The following is a 22,566-nucleotide window of genomic DNA, read 5'->3' on the forward strand; positions in this document are numbered from 1 at the left end:
AATTTCTTCACCATCCCTCAGTCCCCTCCATGCAGCCTGCTCCGATTGACCGATTGGGGAGTTTAACTTCAGTGTTTCCCACCAGTCTTGGGAGTATCTGCTCTCCCTTTTGTAGCTTCCCCTGGCACCCCCGTTCAGAGCTAGTTTATCACTGGTCTTTAGCTTTAAGGTCCTCTACAGCCTAGCTCACCTCAATTATCAATCCTTATGCATTATTGAGCAGTTGACTCCCACCTCTTATTTGCTCATGAGGCAAGCTTTTATCATTCTTTACCCCAATTTTCTTTTTTCTGTTCTTGAGATCTGCTCTTGAAGCCCGAATGAGGAAAAAATTGAGTCCATTTTCACTGACAGTGTCCTCAGTGCAGAAGAAACAGATGGGATAGGGGATGAACTTCTCTTCCCAAAGTCTGCTTTGTCTGTTGGAGTCAGAATCTTCCTGGTAAGGGTTAGTTCCATCAGTAAGGGAAACTGCAGGTCTAGGAGGACCGAAATATCCTCTGGTGAGATGTGTCTCTCTACCCTTCTTGAAGGGCATGGAGTCTTGTCTCCCCATATTTCTGGAACTGGTGTGGGAAGGGTTTTGGTGATCAGTGATTCCTTATGGGACTGAGGTGGTACCGATGATGCACTGGGCTTCCACTAAATAGTCGTTAACCAATACCAACAGTTCCAGTGCTTCGGAACCCTGTGTTTACTTGTGATTGGTACCAGAGCTGGTGCCATTGTTAATGCCGAGGCTGGTATCTAGGCAGTCTTGATTTTATGAGTTTTCTGGCCAGGGCCATGAGGCTCAGGAACTAAGTCTTTAAGACCTGGTCAGACAACATGGTGCTAGGATGTGTGCTCCTGGATGTCTGGCAGGGTCTCTCATTGCACACTCCATTATATGTTTCTTAAACCAGAGTTCCCACACTTGCCGAGTTCGGCTGGATAAGGAGTGGCAAATACTGCCCTGTGCAGAGATGTAGCATTTTCCTAGGCAATAAAGACATTGATGGTACTTGTCATTGACCAGAGGAGTGAGGAGAGAAGAGACAGATTTAAAAAACCTAGGCATAATCCAAATTCCATACTGAGGAGGCAGGAGAGGCTCCCTGGGGTAGGGAAGGTATTAACTATCTACATTAAGTAAACTAACACTAAAAACACATTTTTAACACTGTATTTACAGATTGAAACCAAGGATCAGCTCTGGACGCAAGGGTTCTGACTCAGATCATGTGGTGGTAAGAAGGAACTGTAGAGGCAGTTGGGTTGGATAACCCCTTGTTCCCTTAACGCAGAACACGAAGAAAGCAATGGCGACAGTGTTGAGCAATGGATACTGCTGGAAAGAATCCTATTTCAGATTTGTAGAGCACATGTATATCCCACAGTGGAATACACACAGTGACCAGCACTCGAAATGAAACTAAATGTTTGTGTAGACAAGTCCAAAGTCAGGAAATGCAAATGCTAAGGTGCTAACACCAGTGGTAATTCAATTATATTGCACATATTTAATATTTTCTATGCTTTATTTATTTGGGTTATATATGGCTGTTTCTACCCTAGGACTCTCTTCGCTAATTGATCTGAGTTACCATACCTCAAATTGCTCCTCAAAACAAACTTCTTCCATGAAAGCATAAACTTCCCAATGAGACTATATCAAAATACACATGCATCAAGGCAACCTAAATTTTGAGTACTTCACTTTGCAACCATAATGTTCTTTTAATGTAGTTTTTGGAAATTGATTTCCTAATTGTTTTTAAAAGCAAACTGAAAACCCCACCAGAAATTACAGCACATGGAACTGTATTAACCTCCAGCTTCATCAGCAGTAGGATTTGGGACCTTTAGATCCATAGCACAAAACTCTATCACTTGAGCTGATGAACTAACTAGTAGCAGTAGTAGGCTGTCATCCTCTAGGTGGACTAGCCACTAAAAGATGAGGAGACAGTTGTGAAACTGACTGTCAGTGGGCATTTGATGACAGCTTCTTCCTCCCAAGATGCCCTCTTTCCCTACTGCTTCTAGCTACCCTCTTGGGACTCCTGCCCTCTCCTCCATCTGATCTTATCTGCCTCCGCCCCCCCATTCAACCGCTCTCCAATGCCTCATCTCCTTTCTCCTTTCCCCTCTATCAATCCCCCAGCCCCTGCTTCACCTATAATAAATAATGTTAATTGAGAAAAACTGCTAGGCCCCAGATCTGCAAATGTACTTAGGAACCTAAAACCCAGATTGGGCTTCAAAAATACCAGGTTTAGGCACCTAAGTCCCAGTTTTAGCACCAATGCAATCCACAAAACTACCACCAAACTGTGTAGGTGCCTAAACTCACTCAGCACCTAAGTTTTCAGAGTAAAGGTTCGCTAGGTACCTATGTTTCTGCCTCTGGGATGCTCACTGCTGTCTCCCTCTAAGTATCCAGACACCTAAGCCCCAAAGTGATTCATAAACTGGGGGAAGATAAGCATTTGGCTGCCTAAGTCACTTGTGAGGCCCGATCTGCTAGGTGTGCTCACAGGCTGTCTACCAGATCAGGTCCCATTCAAAATCTGGCTGCCGGGGAAGGAGGTGATGGCGGAGGAAGCTGCAGCAGCACCTACCTTATAACATCTAGCGCAGTGATTAGTAAATAGTCATTGGGACAAAGAAAGGGAGAATACCTCTGTAGTCCAGTGGCTAGGGCACACACTGGGGGTATGGGAGTGGGATACCCAGGATCTCGTTCTGCTGCTCCAATCACTTGTTCATCACTTATTAACAGTGAAACAGCTTCAACAGAAGAGGTTGAAGGAGCCTCACATCACAATATCCCATAGTTCAGAGGTCAGAGCACCCTCCTGAGAGCCTGGAGACCCCTGTTCAAATCCTTTCTTCCCCTCTGGCAGGACAGGGGGACTTGACCCTGGGTCTCCCATATCTCAAGCAAATCTGCTAGCCATTGGGCACCACCAATCCTCCCTACTTCCCCCTTTTGTGTGGAGCACAACAGCTGCCTAACTCATTCCCACAAGACACTTTAGGTGCCTAAGCCACCTGACTCCAGGCAGTTTGTGGATCACTGATCACTAAGCAGAAATAGGTCCCTAAGTCTGCTTAGGACTCCTCGCCCCTGTCCCCCATTTGTATTGCCCATTGGCTAGTTTATGTGGCTCCCTACTTAGTGTGGTAGATCACATTCTAAGGTACTCATCTCTACCCGTTCATTATATAGGGAGCCTAGGTTTCTAACTTGGCTTTGTGGATCACAGTGCTGTTCCTGTGATATTTCTGGGCATCTAAGTGCCTGTGCAGATCCCATCTCTTGTTCTTAGCAATACTTGAGAGATCTGGTAAGTAACGTAAATGTCCTGCACCTGCTGTTTCCATTCTGGGCTGATTCTCTTGCAGTAGCTCCACACCATGTTTTGCATACACAGTTGTCTCAAGAGCTGAGATACCTGAAGAAATAAATGGTAAGTGAAGATGGCTTTCAGTTGAACAAAGGCAAAACAATTCTAACAGAATAGAAGGAGAGAACAGAGAAGAGATATGAATGCAGAAAATGCAAGGCTGAATTTGGACAATTCATCTTCAACACTGTATGTTATTGCAGAAATATTTTTAAAATTAAAAACAACAAGTAATCTATTGCACTGTGCTGAGACAGTTTGTCCTGCATTGTACTCCAACCAGATTGTTTGGGCTTGGGGTTGGGAATTTTCCTCTTCACATCCTCCAGCCTATTTTGGAGGTACCTACAAGACGAACAAGGCACACACAAGAATCTTAAGGGGCCAAGAAGATCCACTCCCAGGAGCAAATTTTTTGGAAAATGTCATGAAAATGGGGCCTTTAGATAAGATTTTATGGGATTATATTGCAGCTCAGTGAACTTTCAGGTGGAGAAAGCATGTATCCAGGGCACTGTCACCTTTCTGGGTTAGAGGCCACTCTTCAAAACATAAAATAATATACTGGACAGGAAAATAAAGTTTAATTACTTTCTTTATGGGTAATCAAATACATTCCATTGCTTTTCAGCCCAGTTTAGCCATTCAGGCAAAAGCCATTTAACTCAGAACAAAATGGGTAAAATTGTCAAAAATGCCTACAGAAGTCCCTGAGGTGTTTTTGAAAGTTTTATTCTGAGCTAAATGATATCTGTCCAACACTTAAAATACTAAGACACGTAGGCATTTCTGAAAATCATACCCAATGCGTTAAAGTGCAGTTCTACTTTGAAAAGTTGCTTTTTAACAATGTTATAATTGGATTCCATTTTTAGTGTCACTTACTGACCTCAGTAATAATTATACATAAAATAAATTAAATAATCAACAGTCATTTCATTTTTGTAATTTCACAAAGAGGCTCAGTATAAATGTTAACTTATGTTAAAGCTAAATATGAGTCAACAGTGTGATACTGTTGCAAAAAAAGCAAGCGTGATTCTTCCGCTTTACTCTGTGCTGGTTAGGCCTCAACTGGAGTATTGTGTCCAGTTCTGGGCACTGCATTTCAAGAAAGATGTGGAGAAATTAGAGAGGGTCCAGAGAAGAGCAACAAGAACGATTAAAGGTCTTGAGAACATGACCTATGAAGGAAGGCTGAAAGACTTGGGTTTATTTAGTTTGGAAAAGAGAAGACTGAGAGGGGACATGATAGCAATTTTCAGGTATCTAAAAGGGTGTCATCAGGAGGAGGGAGAAAACTTGTTCACCTTAACCTCTAATGATCGAACAAGAAGCAATGGGCTTAAACTGCAGCAAGGGAGATTTAGGTTGGACATTAGGAAAAAGTTCCTAACTGTCAGGGTAGTTAAACACTGGAATAAATTGCCTAGGGAGATTGTGGAATCTCCATCTCTGGAGATATTTAAGAGTAGGTTAGATAAATGTCTATCAGGGATGGTCTAGACAGTATTTGGTCCTGCCATGAGGGCAGGGGACTGGACTCGATGACCTCTCGAGGTCCCTTCCAGTCCTAGAGTCTATGTGTCTATGTTTTGGTTGTTTTTGCTGCCAATTCTGCTACTTCAGTGTAGAATGAGAGTCACACATAGTTCTTTCTTTCTCACACATCACCGCTACTAATGAAGGTTCCACAGGTTTCACTGCTCTCTCAGTGACATGTGTGAGACCCAGGGCCTTCAATAACTGAAACTACAGTGCAGGACTCTGTCTACGCAAAGTAGTCAACTCCTCCTCTTTTTCTTCTGCCTACCTCGCAGAGTGATGGAGGGGGAGTTGGCCATGATTTGTCCAAAACATTCTTTGGTAAATTGCGTTTGAGGTTCATCAAAAAGGAGTATCGAATGTAATCTAGGAAGTATTCATTCTCTGAGCAGCGAGGGTAGTTCCGGTAAATAAAACCTTTAATAAACCTGAATGGGCAGAAGAAGGTAAATCAGTAACCATAATGGATTGGTTTGATACAGATTATTCGACTAAAGAATCTAAGTGTCTTCCACTCTAATCATCTATAGTTCTACAACAAACCTGTTTAACACCAAGACTTCCTATGCCCCCATTACTGAAGGCAATTGACTATAAACAAGAAATTTAGCATCTGCAGGGAAAAAAACAAATTAATTGGAAACCGTCAGACAAACAGAAGACACACTTTGCAAAGGAATGGGAACTGGGCAGGGATCTGCGAAGAACTGAGAACATGTGCTCTATAAGCGACTCCCCGGGGAACATAAGGTTGAGAGCAGATAGTACAGGGAAACTGTCCATAGGGATAGAGGATTCAACATATTAAAAAAAAAATGCAGGGGTAATGTTTCAGTTCCCCTGTTGCACTGGAACCCAGTTTTAGAGGTTTGTATTAGAGATCTGTAATCAGTGCTGTCATATAGGAAAAACAGTGCTTGTTTTCAGCTGCCATACTCAAACTTCACATCATAGTCTTGAGTGTATGAAAATAACTACAGATCCATCAACTTCTCCATTCCACTGAGGAACCAGAATTCTTGTGTTATTGAAAACAGGCAAATTCCCACATTTCTTGAGCTTTGTCCAACAAATGTGTTAATTTTTTTTAAAAAGTCACAGAAACTACACTGAAAAGACAGTTTATCCCCACCTGTTCATTTTTAGAAACTAGGTTTTGAGAATCTCCGTCTACATTACAGTCTATGTGACAATTTTTTCTTTTTTTAAAAACACACCGTCTAATTGTCTCCACTGCCCACTTTTTCTTGGCGGCTTTTCGGCGTCCCTGGGTTCCACGCCACCATGACTGGATAGTTATTGCTGAAGACAATCAAAACAAAAGGTATTACGCTGGACAGAACTCCTTAATTCCATATAATCCAAAATATTCCCTTCTACTCTATGCTTTCTGGCTTTTTATTCTTGCATCTCAAACTCAGATCAACTTATGTTCCCCTTTCCACCCCTCCCCTTGCTAGAAACAGAATACAGGCTTCGAACTACACATGTAATTAGCCATAAGCTTATTCAGCTTCCCATGCCCTCACATACCTGAATGTTTCATGTGCAGGAATTTCTGTCGCCAATAGAAGCCTCTCCATGTGGCCTGGATTTTTGTGGCTGAAATTGGAAAAGAAAAGAGCTCTCTCTTAGAAATAGTGGCCAAGGTTGGGATTCTGACAGAGAATAGGTCAATTAAAAAAACAAAGCACACTGACAGCAGTCTCCTAAACCAGCTGGTTAAAGGTGTATGACTTACCCAGACTCTGCTTCCGTATCTCCAAAGCATCTTCTGTTGCAAACAAAGTCTTGGGAAAACGAATAAAAATCTTTGTTCTGGAAATGGAAATGTATGATTATGTGTAAGAGGCCAGAGGAACCTACTTCCTGCCCTCACCATCCCCTTGGGGCTTCTGCTCTCTCCCCCACCCTCTAGACACGGGGACCGTATTTAAACACAGACTCCCTATGACTCACAACCCCAAATTAGTGAAGAAAGAAATAACTGACCGGCCCATCTTATACTCTTCCTGTTTGTAGCCTAGATGTTTTACAAGCACAGACACTCCATCATGGGGCCGCCCTTCCCACGTGGGCCATGTTTCTGAACAGAGTGATTTGTATCTAGAAATAAACAAGTGAGAGAATTTATAACGAGAAGTAAATTGGAGCACTTCTGCAAGGTACAAAGGGGGAGTCACAGTGCCTCTCCCTCAGACAGAGATTCGTTTTGGTAACCAAGGCCTTCTAGTTAAACAGACTACATGTTTGCTGTATAGAAGCTTCGTGTTCTGAACACATCAGTGCAGAGATGGTGAGGGAGAACAGATTTGAGACAATTACTATAAATCCTACCTCTGCAGGAATATTTCATATTTCCGGCGATAAGCAAAACCAGCTCTGCGCACTCTCAGGTTCTCCATCAGTCCTAAGTACTTCACTTGATGTCGGATCAGAACTTCATCAAACCGACCTAGAAATCACATTAATGGTGGAAAATCATCACATTACACTGTCTTTCAATCTAGAAAAGGGTCCTTTAGTCTGGAAAAGGAACTGTTCTGGTATCAGCTCTTTGTAATCACTCTGCCAACTAACCAACTAGATAATAACTAACTTTGCCATCAGGAACTCAGCCAAGGTATCAACTAAGTGAACATTCCATTTGCCACGCAAAGTCAGCCTTCCTCACTCATACAGTACTAAGAAGTTCTCCTCATATATAATAGCCGAATCCAAGGCTGGCCAGCTCAATACCAGTTGGGTAGTGTCATTCTTAAGAACTCCAGGGACCAGGAGGAGTCCTGAAGGCTGGTTATGTAGGATTGCCAGGTGTCTGGTTTTCAACCAGAATGCCTGGTCGAAAATGGACCCTGGTGGCTCCGGACCGGGCCGTTAAAAGTCTGGCTGGTGGTGCAGCGGGGCTAAGGCAGGCTCCCTGCAGCTCCCAGAAGCAGCGGCATATCCTGCCTCCGGCCCCTATGTGTAGAGGCATTCCACACGCTGCCCCGACCTCAAGCACTGGTTCCGCAGCTCCAATTGGCCAGGAACTGCGGCCAATGGGAGCTTCAGGAGCAGCACCTGCTGATGGGGCAGCACACAGAGCCACTTGGCCACACCACCATGTAGTAGCCAGAGAGGAGACATGCTGCTGCTTCTGGGAGCTGCCTGAGGTAAGTGCCTCCCAAAGCCTGCAATCCCTCCGGTGTCTCAACCCTCTGTCCCAGCCCTGACCCTCCTCCTGCCCTCTGAACCCTTTGGTCCCAGCCCGGAGCACCCTTCTACACCCCAAACCCCTCATCCCCAGCCCCACCCCAGAGCCCACACCCAGCCCCCACCCCGGTGCCCTGATCCCCCTCCTGCACCTCAAATCCCCCAGCCCCACACCAGAGCCCACACCCCCAGCCAGAGCCCCCACTCCCCACCCCAATGCCCTGCCCCAGCCCAGAACCCCCTCCCGCACCCTGAACCCTTCATTTCTGGCCCCACCCTGGAACCTGCCCCCCAGAGCCTGTACCCCCTCCTACACCCCAATCCCTTGCCTCAGCCTGAAGCCCCCTCTCATACTCTGAACCCCTCGGCCCCATCCCTCAGCACCCTCCCACACCTTGACCCCCTGAGCCAGCCCAGTAAAAATGAGCGAGTGAGTGAGGGTGGGAAGAGTGAGTGACGGGGGGGGGGGGGGGGATGGAGTGAGTGGGGGTGGGGCCTCATTTGGAGGGGAGGAGCCTCATTGGAGGGAACTGGCAGGGGGAAGAGCAAGGGTGTTCAGTTTTGTGTGAGTAAGAAGCTGGCAACCCTATGGTTATGTTGAGCTTTATTACGGATTGTTCAGTAACATTGTTGAAAGAAAGCACAAAACAGATTCAAGAAATATAAACAGAGTTTGTTGGAGCTAAAAGAGCTGCTAAATAGGTGGTTTCAAGGCTTCTGGTGAGATTACAGATTTGTTACAGCAACACACCCAAACCTTTCTATGGGGACAAACATATTCACATATGAACCATGTGGAAATGTGACAATGGACAAGGCTTCGATTTCTTTGGACTTTTCTCAGGAGCGCTGAGCAACTTACACAGCTCAGCATGACAGCAGTCCTTTTAGTGTGACAAAGACTGGCGTAACATCATAATCATCACCACTACCACATTATCCAGCCAAGGTGGACTGATTTAAATCACCAATTTTAATCATTTAAACCAGCAAGCAGGTAACCATGATGGATATCTTTGATTTTAATAATGTTTTGTATTTGTACTTTTTAGTTATTGATTCTCATTAGTTGGTAACCATTAAAAAATGTTATTTTCAACTAACATTAATTTTGGTGCTTTTTTTTTTTTTTTGGCTAGTCACGAGGATACAATATATCTATACATATTATTTAATCAGTTACATAGCTTAACTTACATTTATTTACATTCTTAAAATTATGTTAGGAAATACATCATTTACCATTTTCTAGTTATTAAATGCTTAACGTTTTACCTGTGATTTGTGTCAAGCTCAGTTTGGATGGCAATTCAAATTCAATGGAAAAATGCACAAAAAACAGCATTTTAATTTTTTTAATAAAATTACCTTTGGATATATAAAAAAACCAACATTTTTTATTTTATTTTATTTTTTAGCAAAAACAAGTTTTGCATTTAAAATTAGCTGATTTATTAAACAAAGGAAGTATTATTTGCTGTAAGTGAAATGAACGGATTGTTTCTGGTCACCATGTCCTTTAAGATGTTAGAACTAGATTACCTCATTCTCTTCCACCTAGTTTTATTCATAGATTGGAAGAGGAAAACATGCTTTCCTGCTTTTTTCTATTCCCAATTGGTTTCTTAATTTTTAATCAACTAGTCATTGAACTGAACTAGCTGAATAAACTGAATGAAGAAAATATTTTCTCTTCACCTTCAGAAGAGGCTACTGCTGTCCAAAGCCACTTTAGCAATTCAACAAACCCTGGTTCCAGGGGCTTAGCCAGTGACTTCCTGTAGTTCAGTGGTTGAACCATCTTTAAAACTTGGTAGCAAACATGTATAGCTTAATAATATTTTTTGTATTTAATTTAAATTTTAATTGATCATAAATTATGCTTTGATATAGGTTACCAGTTTTAAATTTTATTTTAAATAGATTTAGTTTTAACAAATAAACCTGTATGATTTAAATAAAAAATAATCAATTTTTATCCACTCTGTCACCAGCACTGGCATCCCCACCATCCCCACCGCACATGGAGGTTTGGGGATTTATCATCACATCTTTGGGTCTTCTATTTCCCAGACATTCTGACAAGACTACACAAGAAGGGGAAACTGGATAACATCAACATCTCTCTAGCTACACCCTGAATAATTGTTGAAAAGAGTCACATCTCAGAACTTAGCTTATTGAACTGGTCACAGCAAACAGCAATTCTTGCCTGCCAACAGTACCTAACTGGGCCACAGGCCATGTGCTGTGCCTATGATCTTCCTGTAACTGAACTGCAAGCACCAAGAATAGAAGTTGCATTTTTCTATCTGTTGCTATTCTTTTCTCTCTTCCCCTTTGTGTTTTTGACATGTTTTGTCTTAAAAAGAAACAGCATCAATGAAAAAATATCAGAGATACCACCTGAGATGGATTCTTTCCTCAACAAGGATACCTGATGCCATTTAAGAGGCTTTTAAGCAAGAATTTCCCTTTAAAAGATGCTATGACAATGGGAGAGGGAAAAGAGGGAGAATAAGAAAGCTTGTTAAAATGAAGGATTTAATTATGTTTCAAATTTTCAACTCTGACAAGATTCAATGGTTTTCCCCTTTATTTTTATATATCTTTAATACATTTTATTGAGCATTTCTTGCTTGGCAATGGAACACCAAGCAAAATAAAGTCCCTGGCAATAACACCCAAACTCAAATTACTATTAATATAATGACAATAAACAGGCAGCAACAAACAGCAAAGCTTAAAAAACAGATTCATAGATTTTAAGGCCACAAGGGGGACCATTAGATCATCTTGTTTGACCTCCTGTATAACACAGGCCATAAAGCAACCTAATAACTATTTAGGATTCTTACGAGACAGGAACTAGGTACAGAATCAGAATGGAGAGGCTGGGATCGTTGATGATGGTCTTTCTACATCCTGATAGCACTTCTCCAGTGACTAAGTCATGGGTACGATGAGGGCAAGAAAATAATTGATCATGAATACAGAATAGACACAAGCTTGTCTCTTTCACCAACAAAAGTTGGTCCAATAAAAGATATTACCTCACCCATCTTGACGCTCTACAAATCAATTATTTTATCTTAGCGGAATTTGGACAGCATCTTTACCTGATCTCTGCTCCCAAGTTATAACTCTTGGTGTGAATTTCCTACACATTCCTAAAGACTGGAAATTTCCTGAAGCAGCAGACGAGAGAGAGAGACACTAAAACCTTACCAGCTTGTTTAGCATCATTAGGTTTAATGCAGCGAATGTATGATGGCTCCTTGGACATCAGAATTTCCATTAGTTTGGACAGACTGTTCTTAAACTGAGTTGCCACCTAGAAGAAAGAAGAAGACTCAGATATGTAGTGACTGATTATGACTAGTTTTTGTGACACTGCACCACATTCATAAGGCTAAGAACAAACTTTTCAGTATCAAAGCTTTAAACATCATGGAAGCCCTATTTTATACCACAATCTTAGAGAGAAGGAGACATTTTCTTCAGCAATTGGAAATGACTATGCTTCAGTCCAACTCTTGTGTTCTTACAGTTTCAGGTCTCTTTTTATCTGTCAACTCAGTCCTCTCAAAACAATTATTTATGATGGGATTCTCCGAGCTGCACATGGTCTAGAAAGAAACAGCAGAGGACAAATGCATTAAAAAATTTTGAAGGCAGACTGGACAAAGTACTAGAATGTATATTTTTGCGAGTTGGCAGGGGAACAGATGAGACCCAGTTTGTCTTTTATTTCTATGATAAACACCAAAGATAAAACAAACTCTGAGATCTCAGGTTTTTTGGCATAGTGTAGCCATGTGAACAATGCATCCTGAAGACTGAAAGGTCCAAGACAGAGATGATACCTTCAGAGCCCTCTCCATTCTCTGCTTGATCCTTTACAATACTCCACAAAACAGGCAGTTCTCTATCGACACTCACCTCCTTCAGGTTCCGAAATAGAAGGTCATTGTTTTTATCCAGAAAACCTAGAGAAAAACAAACAACTCAATCTGCTGTGGCTGTTTCATGGGAAGTCCTCCTCAGTAAGGCAGGACCTTGAGCTGGAAAAGTAATTTGATTAATCAAATTACATATTTAGATATTGTGTGAATGTATTAATCTGAACAACAGGAGATAGGAGGAGAAAAAGGAAGTAACTGTCTGAAGTGGGGGAAAACGGGAATGAAAAGTGACCCTGCTGTTAGGCAATGGTGCAGTTGTTATGTAACATTTACCTGTGACAATGTAGGTGACCTCTCCAGCATAGTGCAAGAGACGGAACTCTTCTCGGCCTAGAGACTTCCGAGTCTTCTGGTCAGCCAGCTTATGTCTGGGGAGAAAGCAAAAAGGCTTAATGGGGAGAAGATACTAGCCTCAAATAGGCTTCATCTACATGTACTACTGATGCTAAGTACAGAACCATCACAGCTCTTGGCAGAGGGACAGGACCGGAGGAAAACAGGTAATCTGACACTGTGTTTCTCTCTAGGAACAGCAATACTAAGGTAAATGGGAGCCACAGAACAGCAACTATCACTCCAGTACCAGAAAAAATATTTGGACTTGTTCCAAAAGGGATAAGTGATTAGCTTTTTAGAAGAAAGGGGATCAACTCTGTGTGCATGTGAAATCAAACTGGAGACAGCAGGCCAGAGACCTGAAGGTTTCTGGTAACAGAGATTAAGTTATCAGGGAACCCACTCTGGGAGGTTGTCACAAGGATGATGCCATTCAGACCTTGAACTGAGAATATGAAAAGGTTCAGGGATTTTTGAAAAGACCTGGCTTATTGATGTTGCAGTTTTTAAAATTACCATTCTAAAAATTTTAAGCACGGGTTAGACAAACACTTGTCAGGGATGGTCTAGATAATACTTAGCTCTGTCATGAATGCAGGGGACTGGACTAGATGACCTCTCAAGGTCCCTTCCATTCCTATGATTCTATGAAATGGAGATAAAGCAACCTGAAGGGCAAAATTAGGGACTGCAAACCCGCAAAATTTGTGTGGAGGCCGTAGAGATACTTTATTAGAGTCAAAGAAGGGGCAATATCCCAGAATGTCAACTAGAAAGCAGAAACCCACAGTGAATGGTGCTACATAAAAAAACCAAAGGAAGATTCACTACAATAGCAGCAGTATTGTTTAAATCTCACTAAAAATCATACATTTCCAGTCCATGCTCTACTTATTCCTAGTTTGGACTCTTGCAAGAGTTTTCTGGCTGATCGTCCTGAATTGTTTCTCTGGTTTGCAAACTATTTAACATTCAGCAGTTTGTCTGGATATTTACACTCTCCTGACTCCTGTGTTAAGATTTTATTTAGTGATTGCATTGGCTATTTTTGAAATAGAGGATTAAGTTAAAAACTTCTTTAAAGTTCTTCAGATTTCTTTTTATCTGAGGAACCTAACAATGACCTTTAGTGTCTGATTTCTCTTGTACCTACTCTGTTTTTGTAGGCCTCTCTCCTGTATGAAATGTGTATGGATGATTATCTCAGTTCTTTCTACATTTCTGGGTTATAAGTAATTTTATTTCTTGTATATGTTTACTGTATTTATGCTGCTTGTTTTTTATTGTTGTGTTATAAAGGGAAAGAACAAGTTGAAGGCTATTTAGATAAGTTAGGTCTATTCAAGTTGGCAGGGCCTGATGAATTATGTAGGGTACTTAAGGAAGCACCTGAATCAATCTCAGAACAGTTAGTGATTATCACTGTCAAACTCAGAGGATCTATCTAGTGAGGTCCCACAGGAGTCTGTCCTTTGTATGGAACTATTCAACATTTTCAATAATGATTCATTAATTATTTGGATGTAGACTATGCTTATAAAATTTCTGGATAACCCCAAACTGGGAGGGGTTGCTAGCTCTTTGGAGGACAGGATTAGAATTAAAAACTAATACAAAATGGGGAATAACTGGGTAGGCAGTGGTACTGATGAAAACAATGAAAAGGTGTGACAACTGTGGTTCTTTGAGATGTGTGTCCCCATGGGTTATCCACTTCAGGTGTACATGTGCCTCTTGAGCCTTTGATTGGAGATTTTCCATTAGCAGTGTCCATTCAGCCTGTGCATGCGCTCTGTATAACCTTATGCCATGCTGCAACAGTATATAGTGCTGCATGGGCGAACTGCCCTCAGTTCCTTCTCTATCCAAATGTCCAGCAAAAACAGTCTGAAGCAGAGGAGATAGTGAAGCACCTGTCGGGGGACACATCTCAAAGAGCCACAGTTACTACACAAGGTGAGTAACCTTTTCTTCTTCTTGAGTAGCATCCCTATGGGTGCTCCACTTCAGGGGATTCCTGAACAGTATCCTCACAAGGAGGAAGCTTCAGAATCAAGTCCAAGACTGAAGACAGTACAGCAGAACCAAGGGCTGCATCAGATCTACAGCATGGACCAAAGCATAGTGTTTAGAAAAAGTACTCACTGAAGTCATAGTAAGTCTGGATATCTCACACACTGGAATGTTTTTGAGTAAAGCTGAAGAAGTTGCTTGTGATTTGGTAAAGTGTGCTACAATCCTCTGGAGAGGACTAGCAGCACCACAGCAGGAAATAACACACTCAGAGATCCATCTCAACAGTCTCTGTGAAGAGATCATGGACCCCTTTGATCTATCTACAATGGAGACAGAATCTAGGTGATATCCAAAATTGTTTGGTCTTGTCCAGTTAAAAGGCCAATGCCCATTGTACATCAACATATGAAGGGAAGTCTCCCACTGAGACTTATGTGGTTTAGAAAAAAATACCAGTAGATGAATAGACTAAGATGTAAATTTGACAGCAACCTAGATAAGAACTTTGGGTGCGGTCATAGGGAGACCTTGTCCTTGAAAAATACAATAAGTGAGAGGTCTGCGATCAAAACTACAATTTCTCCAATTCTGTGGGCGGGTGTGATATCTGCTAGAAAGGTTGTCTTAAAAGATAAGTGAGGCAAGCAGCAAGCAGCAACAGGATCAAACGGAGATCTGATAAGGTATCTAAGTATTAGATTGAGATCCCATGTCAGAGTAGGATCCTTAACCTGGGAATAAAGATTCCCCAGACCCTTAATAAACCTCAAGAACAGAGGGGGAGAAAAAATAAAAAAAACTCTCTAGAGGGGAATGAAATGCTGGTATTGTGGCGAGATTAAACAGAGATAATTGATAAAACCAAATTTTTAAATCCGCCAGATAACTCAAGTTGGCTGAGAACAAAGAAGATTCAAGCACAAGGTAGTGACGGTGACACTAGTGGTTGAACATTTTCCACATCTGAAGGCAAGTAATATGAGTTGACTCCCTTCTACTGTTTAGTAATACTTGTTGTACTGCTGTTGAGCAGGTGGATTCTAATCCTGTGAGCACTCTAGGAGCCATGCTTGGAGACAGAGGACCTCTAGGTTGGGGTGAAGCAAGACTCACATCCTGGGAGAAGAAGAAGAAGAATGGTCAGAAGCTTGAGCACCAGTTGGACACAGAGGTGAAGCAGGTAAGGCTAACAACTTTGCCTTGGCCAGGTCAGTATTACGTGGATAACCTTGGCCATGTCCTTGCCTGATCTTGTTCATCACTCTTAGAATTAGTGGTATTGGAAGGAATGCACAGAACAGGCCCTTTGTCCAAGGAAGCAGAAAGGCATCTTCCACAGAGAGGTGACAAAGGTCTCGTCTTGTGCAGAATTAGGGGCACTTCTGTTGCTGAATGTAGTGAATAGTTTCCGTGGAAGTCCCACATCTGGAATATCCCATGAAGGATTTGAGAGTCCAACTCCCATTTATATAGTGTGGTGAGAAGCGCCTCCTGAGCACAAAGTCACTGGACTACAGGAAGGTAAATGGCTGAGATCTAAATCTGATGGCCTACACATGAGTACCATAACTTTACAGCTTCAGCACACAGGGAAGCAGTCTTGTTCCTCTCTGTTTGATGATACAGAACATGGAAGCCGCACTGTCCATAATGATTCTGACTGATTTGCTCTTGATGAGGGCTAGGAACTGAAAGCAGTCATTTCTGACTGCCCTGAGTTATAACAAGTTGATATGGAGGCTGGTTTCCTGAGATGGCTGTACTGCTGAGTTGTGAGTGTGCTGAGGTGTGCTCCTAACCCTAACAGTAATGTGCCCATTGTCGTAGTTAGACCTGGGCAGAAGAAAGGGACGCCCATGCAGACATTAAATTGATCTTTCCACCAATACAAGGAGTTTCCAGTCAGTTGGGAAGTTTTCCCTATGATTTAATCTAAATATGCTATGCTGTAGTTTGAACCCATTGCCTCTTCTCCTGCCCTGTGCAGCTTGAGAGAACAATTTTCCTCCATCCTTTTTAATGGCAGCCTTTCAAGCATTTGAAGACTGCTATCATGTCTCCCCTGTCCCCTCTTTTCCAAACTAAACATGTGTCTTGTATTCAGTCCCTTTGATCATCTTTATTGCTTGACTCAGGATGTAGAGAAACTGGAAAGGATCCATTCTATAAAGTGATGACCATATTGGACACAGTACTCCAGCTGAGGACTAACCAGCATTGAGTAGAGCGATACTATCACCAATGACTTGCATTTGCTTTTTTGTAACAGCATCACATTGTTGACTCATGTTGAGCTTGGGATCCACCACAACTCCCAGATCCTTCTTAGTTGTGCTGCTGCTGCCACCAAGCCAGTTATCCCCCATTCTGTATTTGGTTTTTCCTTCCCTAAATGTAGCACCTTACATTTGTCTTTGTTGAATTTCATTTTGTTATCTGTAGCCCAATTCTCTAAATTTTATCAAGATCCCTTTGATTTTTAGTTCTATCCTCCAAAGTGTTTACAATCCTCCCACTCCCAAGCTTGTTGTCATCTGTAAATCTGATCAGTAGCATACTCATTCCTGCATCCAGATCATTAATAAAGATGTTAAACAACACGGGACCCAGAACAGATCCCCATGGAACCCCACTTGAGACATCCTTCTAATCTGACATCATTAACAGTTATTCTTTGTGGTTGTTTAATCCCTTATGTATCTACTTAATGGTAGTTCCACTAAAAAAAAAAAACGGTTATTCACCTTCTCGTAACTGTTTTTCTTTGAGATGTATTGTTCATTCCAATCAGGTGTTTACGTGCTGCGTGCACGACAGCTGGGAGATTTTTTGACCAGGGGAGGAGTGGAGCCTTGGTGCTGGGGATCGATGCCAGCTTGGGGACTGGAGCAGCTTCCCTACAGAGACCCCACTGTCGGTGGTTGATGCAGTGGGGATGGCCTTATGGCAGATATTATCCCCGGTTTGCCTATAGAATGTACTGGGCCTGGGATCAGTGCTGGCAACCTTTCCCCCCTAAGCTGTGAGGGTGGTGCCCTGAGTGCCAACAGGTCCACTGCTGAATCGAACGTTTCCAGCATGGAGAGGAGTTGTATGTCCTTGCAGTGGCGGCCCGGTGAGTGGCGCAGGTCCGGACTCGACTGCACCCCTCCTGGGGCAGGAGTCAACGGGAGCTGACTGAGTACCTGATGGGGGTTTGCTGATTAAATGATCCTTAGACCTAGCTGGGGAGCACCCTCTATCTGCCTTTTTCTTCTGATGGGACATTAGGGAGTGAGAGCGGTGCCTCACCAATGCCTCCCCGTAGGCGGAGCCGAGGGTCTCTGCACCCTTCCTCAGCACCAGTTCTCTTGGTGACAGTGCCAGCATACTGCATACCGAGGATGTGGCGCTCGAGGCTGGGTCAGTCGCAGCGTGCTCAGACTGGAGCCGAAGAGCTGCCTCCATAAGTAGGACTCGGAGGTGCTCCTCTCTGTCCTTAAGGGTCCTGAGGGGAAAACCCTTACAGATTTTGCAGCAATCTCTGAGATGCCCCTTGCCTAGACATTTCAGACATGACAAGTGCGGATCACTTCTTGGCATAAACCTACCACAATCAGATCACAGTTTAAAGCCCAGGTACTCAGGCATACCACGGTGCCAGGGAAAAACGTCAGAGGGAAAGACCCCCAAAGGAAACTTGTAAGAAAACCTACACTAACTATAAAACTACTATGCTGCTAAATCTAACTATGTACACGAGGACAGAGATACTGCAAAGCACACACTTGTTGAGGCAAGAGCAGTAGGGAGTTCCAAATAGCCGGAAGCCAAATAGAGTAGGGAGTTCCAAATAGCCACAAGAAGGAACCAAGTGGGGGTCCGGTCAGCGGGGCCCTCTATTGGGCACCATGAAGATGTGACTCCAGAGGGCACCCAGGCTGACCCTCTGGATACTGATAGGGGAAAAATCTTCCAGCTGTCATGCACACAGCACGCACACACCTGATTGGAATTGACATGAACAAGTACTCAAAGAAGAATCTGTATTTCTCCAGTTTACTTATGAAAACGTCATGTGGGACTGCGTCAAAAGCCTTGCTGAAGTCCACTTGTACTATGTCCATCCCATTCCTCCTACCCACCAAACCAATTACCTTGGCAAAGAATGAAATCAAACTTGCTTGGCAAGATTTGTTCTTAGCAAATCTATGCTGGTTGCTAGTGATCACCCCTTCATCCTCCATATATTTGCAAATTGAATGTTTTATATATTGCTCTAGTTAGCTTCCCAGGTATTGAGGTGAGGCTGACTGGTCTATAGTTCCCTGGCTCCTCCTTTTTCCCCTTTTTAAAGATGGGCACTACATTAGCTTTCTCCAGCCTTCCAGGACCTCTACTGTCATCCATGAAATAGTAAATACTATTGCCAGTGGCTCTGAGATTTCTTCAGCTAATTCCTTCAGCACCCTGGGATCAATAGCATCAGGCCTCGATGACCTGAATTCATTCAATTTAGTCAGAAGATCTCTGATGTGGGGTTTTGTTTTGTTTTTTTTAAACTTATCCTGATCTGTGTCCCCTCCCTTTTATTGTCTCTGATAACACAGTCAGTCATCCGGTCATGTTATTTTGTTTATGTGAAGACTGAAGCAAAGTAGGCACTGAGCAGCTCCGCCTTATCATCATCTTTGGTTACCAGTTCACCTTCTCCATTAAGCAGCAGACCCACACCATCCCTGATCTTTCTTTTTTGTCTAATATTTGTAGAAGCCCTTCTTGTTATCTCTAATATTTCTTTCCAGTTGCAACTCATTCCTTGCCTGGATTTTCCTGATTTTGTTCCTACCCGCTCATGCTATTCTCATGTCCACTTCCTTAGTGACATTCCCGTCCTTCCATTTCCTGTATGTATCCAACTGGGTTTTTAGATATATAAAACTCTTTTCTCTGCATAGGAATTACTTGATGCTGAACTTTTAGTATTACATCTTTTAGGAACTGCCAATCCCCTTCAATTCCTTTTCTTCTTAACTGGTCTCTCTGTGGAGCCATGTCTACTATTTCTCAGAGTTGGTTGAAGTCTGCCTTTCTGAAGTCCGGTGTCCTTGTTTTGTTGTTCACATGTCCTCCTTTCCTTAGTATCTTGAATCCTGTCAGATTATGGTCACTTCCTCCCAAGTTCCCAACCACCTTCGCATTTGCAACTAATTCATCCCTATTGGTCAAAACCAGATCCAAAATGGATAACCTCCTAGTTGTTTCCTCAACTTTCAGATATCCCCTACACATTCTAAGAACTTACAGGATATATCCTATAAGTATGGCCTACATTCTTTCTTCCCAGTTTTACACATTTATGCATAATAAAACACATATTGTTTGCTTGCATCCAGTTTACCAAGTGATCCAGATTGTTTTGAATCAGTGACCTGCCCTCTTCTTTAATTACCACTCCCCCAATTTTTGTGTCATCTGCAAACTCAGTGATGATTTTATGTTTTCTTCCAGATAACTGATAAAGATATTAAATAGTATTGGGCCAAGATTCAATCCCTGCAAGACACCACTAGAAACAGACATTTCACTACAATTCCCTGTTGACGGTTATATTTTGAGACTTATCAGTTAACTGGTTTTTAAATTTATTTAATATGTGGCATGGTAATTTAATATCATTCTATTTTTTAATCAAAATGTCACACTGCACCAACTCAAAAGCTGTACAGAAGTCTAACACTATTACTGATATCAGTCAAACTTGTAATCTCAACAAGAAAAGATATCAAGGTAGTTTGACAAGATCTATTTTCCATTACTCCATGTTGATTGCATTAATTCATTATCTCTCTTTAGTTCATTACTAATCGAGTCCCGTGTCAATCACTCCATTATCTTGCCTGGGAGCGAGGTCAGACCAACAGGACTATAATTACCCGGGTCACCCAGTTTATCTTTTTTAAAAATTGGAACAACAGTCGCTATCTTCCAGTATTCTGGAACTTAACCAGACATACTGAAAATCAATATTAATGGTCCAGTGAACTTGTCGGCTACCTCTTTTAAAACTCTTGATGCAAGTTATCTGGACCACCTGATTTTAAAACATCTGAATGTAACAGCCTCTGTTTAACATCCTCCCAAAATACTAGTGGAATGGAAAGATTTATCACCATGTGATGAGACTGCATCAGTTGTTTCTTCTCCCAAATACAGAAAAGAAACATTTATTGAACATTTCTATCACTTCCATCTAGTAAAGGACCAAAATCATTGTCAGAATTTAAAAACACCTTCTTATTGTTCTTTATTATGCTGGCATGTGTTCGTGTTGTGTCCCTTGGCTTCCCTTATCAACAGTCTACAATTCTTAATTTCTGATTTATAGTCATTACTATCAACTGCGTGCGCATGCACGTGTGTGCGCATTTACAGCTACCCTCACTTCCCCTCTAATCCAGGTTCTATTTTTAACCAGCATAGCCTTCTTCCTTGATCATGGGATTGTGGTTTGGGGGCATCTAGTAAGGTGTTCTTAAATTATTCTCAATCATAATTCATATTTTCCTGATTAAATTCTTCCTCCTAGTTGATTTGGTCCCTAATTTTTCAGCTTTGTGAAATAGTCTAGATAATACTTAGTGAGGCCTCAGTGCAGGGGACTGGACTAGGTGACCTACTGAGTTGCCTTTCAGTCCTACATTTCTATGATTCCATTACCACCTTTGGCTGTATTAGTTTTCCAATAGATATCAAGGAAATTAAAATCCCCCATTAACACTTGCTCATGTGTGTTAGCTAATCTTGTTACCTATTTGAAGAATATCAGAGGGGTAGCTGTGTTAGTCTGCATCCACAAAAACAACGAGGAGTCTGGTGGCACCTTAAAGACTAATAGATTTATTTGGGCATAAGCTTCCGTGGGTAAAATACCCACTTCTTCAGATGCATGGAGTGAAAATTACAGATGCCAGCATAAAGATACTGGTACAAGAAGAGGAGAGAATGTGTCAGTAAATTTATGCCTGCATCTGTAATTTTCACTCCATGCATCTGAAGAAGTGGGTTTTTTACCCATGAAAGCTTATGCCCAAATAAATCTGTTAGTCCGTAAGGTGCTACTGGGCTCCTCGTTATTTGAAGAATGTCTCATCCACTTCCTCTTCTTGATTTGATGGTCTATAACAGACTTCCACCATAACATCACTTCTATTCTTTTCTCTTTTTAGCCTTATTTTTGTTAGTTATACCCACTTATTCTGTTGTCTTAACTGAGGTTATGTCTACCCTACCATGGTAAGTTGATCTACACTACGCAACTCCAGCTACCTGAATAACGTAGCTGGACCCGACATATCTTAGGTCAAGTTACCGCAAGGCCTATACCGCAGGGGGTCGACGGCAGAAACTCTCCTGTCGACTTACCTTACTCTTCTTGTAAGGGGTAGAGTACAGGGGTTGACTGGAGAGCTGTTGATTTGGTAGGTCTTCACTAGAACCGCTAAATCTACCACAGGTAGATCAATCTCAGAGAGTCAATCCCAGCTGTAGTATAGAGCTAGCCTTAGAATCTAAGCTCTTTGGGACAACAAGTATCTTTTGCTTTTATGCACTTCCCAGCACAACGGGGACCCACTATGACTGGGACCTCTGGGTGCTACTGTAATACAAATACAGTAATAGGTACAGCAGAGACTGGGTATATTTAAAACCCATTGGCTTTATTCTGTATTTTGTCCCTCCTCGTAAAGACAAAACTAGCAACAGCTACTTGAACACTCACGTGAGAAAATGAGGATGGTTCTTCACTGTTTCCTCCAGCTTCTCCAAAAATGTCATGTCTGTGGCATCCCCAGGTCTCAGACACTCCTCATCCTGTACAGCAGGGAATCAACACACATAGCAATACAACAAAATGCACATTTTCAACATTTCCTTCTATACGTGTCAGCATGCAAGCCAGATCCACCCCCATCTCACTAAAATGGTGCCCTCCATTTGGTTTCTCTAGCAGTTTTCTGTCTTGTACTAGAGAGGCTGCCTAATTCACTCACATAACAAAGAACTGCTGTGCTGAAAAGGAGAATTTTTTTCTTCTTGGAGACTAGTTAGATTTTCAGATTCTTTCCGGCCAGCAG

The 22,566-nt window shown here is 42.2% G+C and overlaps 1 protein-coding gene across 3 annotated transcripts in view; it reads right to left on the reverse strand.

Moving 5' to 3' along the window:
- The window catches only part of MYO1C (myosin IC), a 143,953-nt gene that overhangs the window by 21,302 nt on the left and 100,085 nt on the right, over positions 1 to 22,566 (reverse strand). For all 3 annotated transcript variants that reach the window (XM_030536234.1, XM_030536236.1, XM_030536235.1), the window contains exons 14-25: positions 22,212 to 22,303; positions 12,371 to 12,465; positions 12,075 to 12,121; positions 11,681 to 11,761; positions 11,361 to 11,466; positions 7,275 to 7,392; positions 6,930 to 7,043; positions 6,679 to 6,755; positions 6,471 to 6,539; positions 6,155 to 6,239; positions 5,206 to 5,365; positions 3,357 to 3,440 (exon numbers count right to left, since the gene is read on the reverse strand). In XM_030536234.1, the coding sequence (XP_030392094.1) occupies positions 3,357 to 3,440; positions 5,206 to 5,365; positions 6,155 to 6,239; positions 6,471 to 6,539; positions 6,679 to 6,755; positions 6,930 to 7,043; positions 7,275 to 7,392; positions 11,361 to 11,466; positions 11,681 to 11,761; positions 12,075 to 12,121; positions 12,371 to 12,465; positions 22,212 to 22,303 (1,128 nt within the window). The remainder of the gene's footprint in view (positions 1 to 3,356; positions 3,441 to 5,205; positions 5,366 to 6,154; positions 6,240 to 6,470; positions 6,540 to 6,678; positions 6,756 to 6,929; positions 7,044 to 7,274; positions 7,393 to 11,360; positions 11,467 to 11,680; positions 11,762 to 12,074; positions 12,122 to 12,370; positions 12,466 to 22,211; positions 22,304 to 22,566) is intronic.

This window comes from Gopherus evgoodei, chromosome 17 (assembly GCF_007399415.2).
Source record: "Gopherus evgoodei ecotype Sinaloan lineage chromosome 17, rGopEvg1_v1.p, whole genome shotgun sequence".
Classification (NCBI taxonomy): Eukaryota; Metazoa; Chordata; order Testudines; family Testudinidae; genus Gopherus; species Gopherus evgoodei.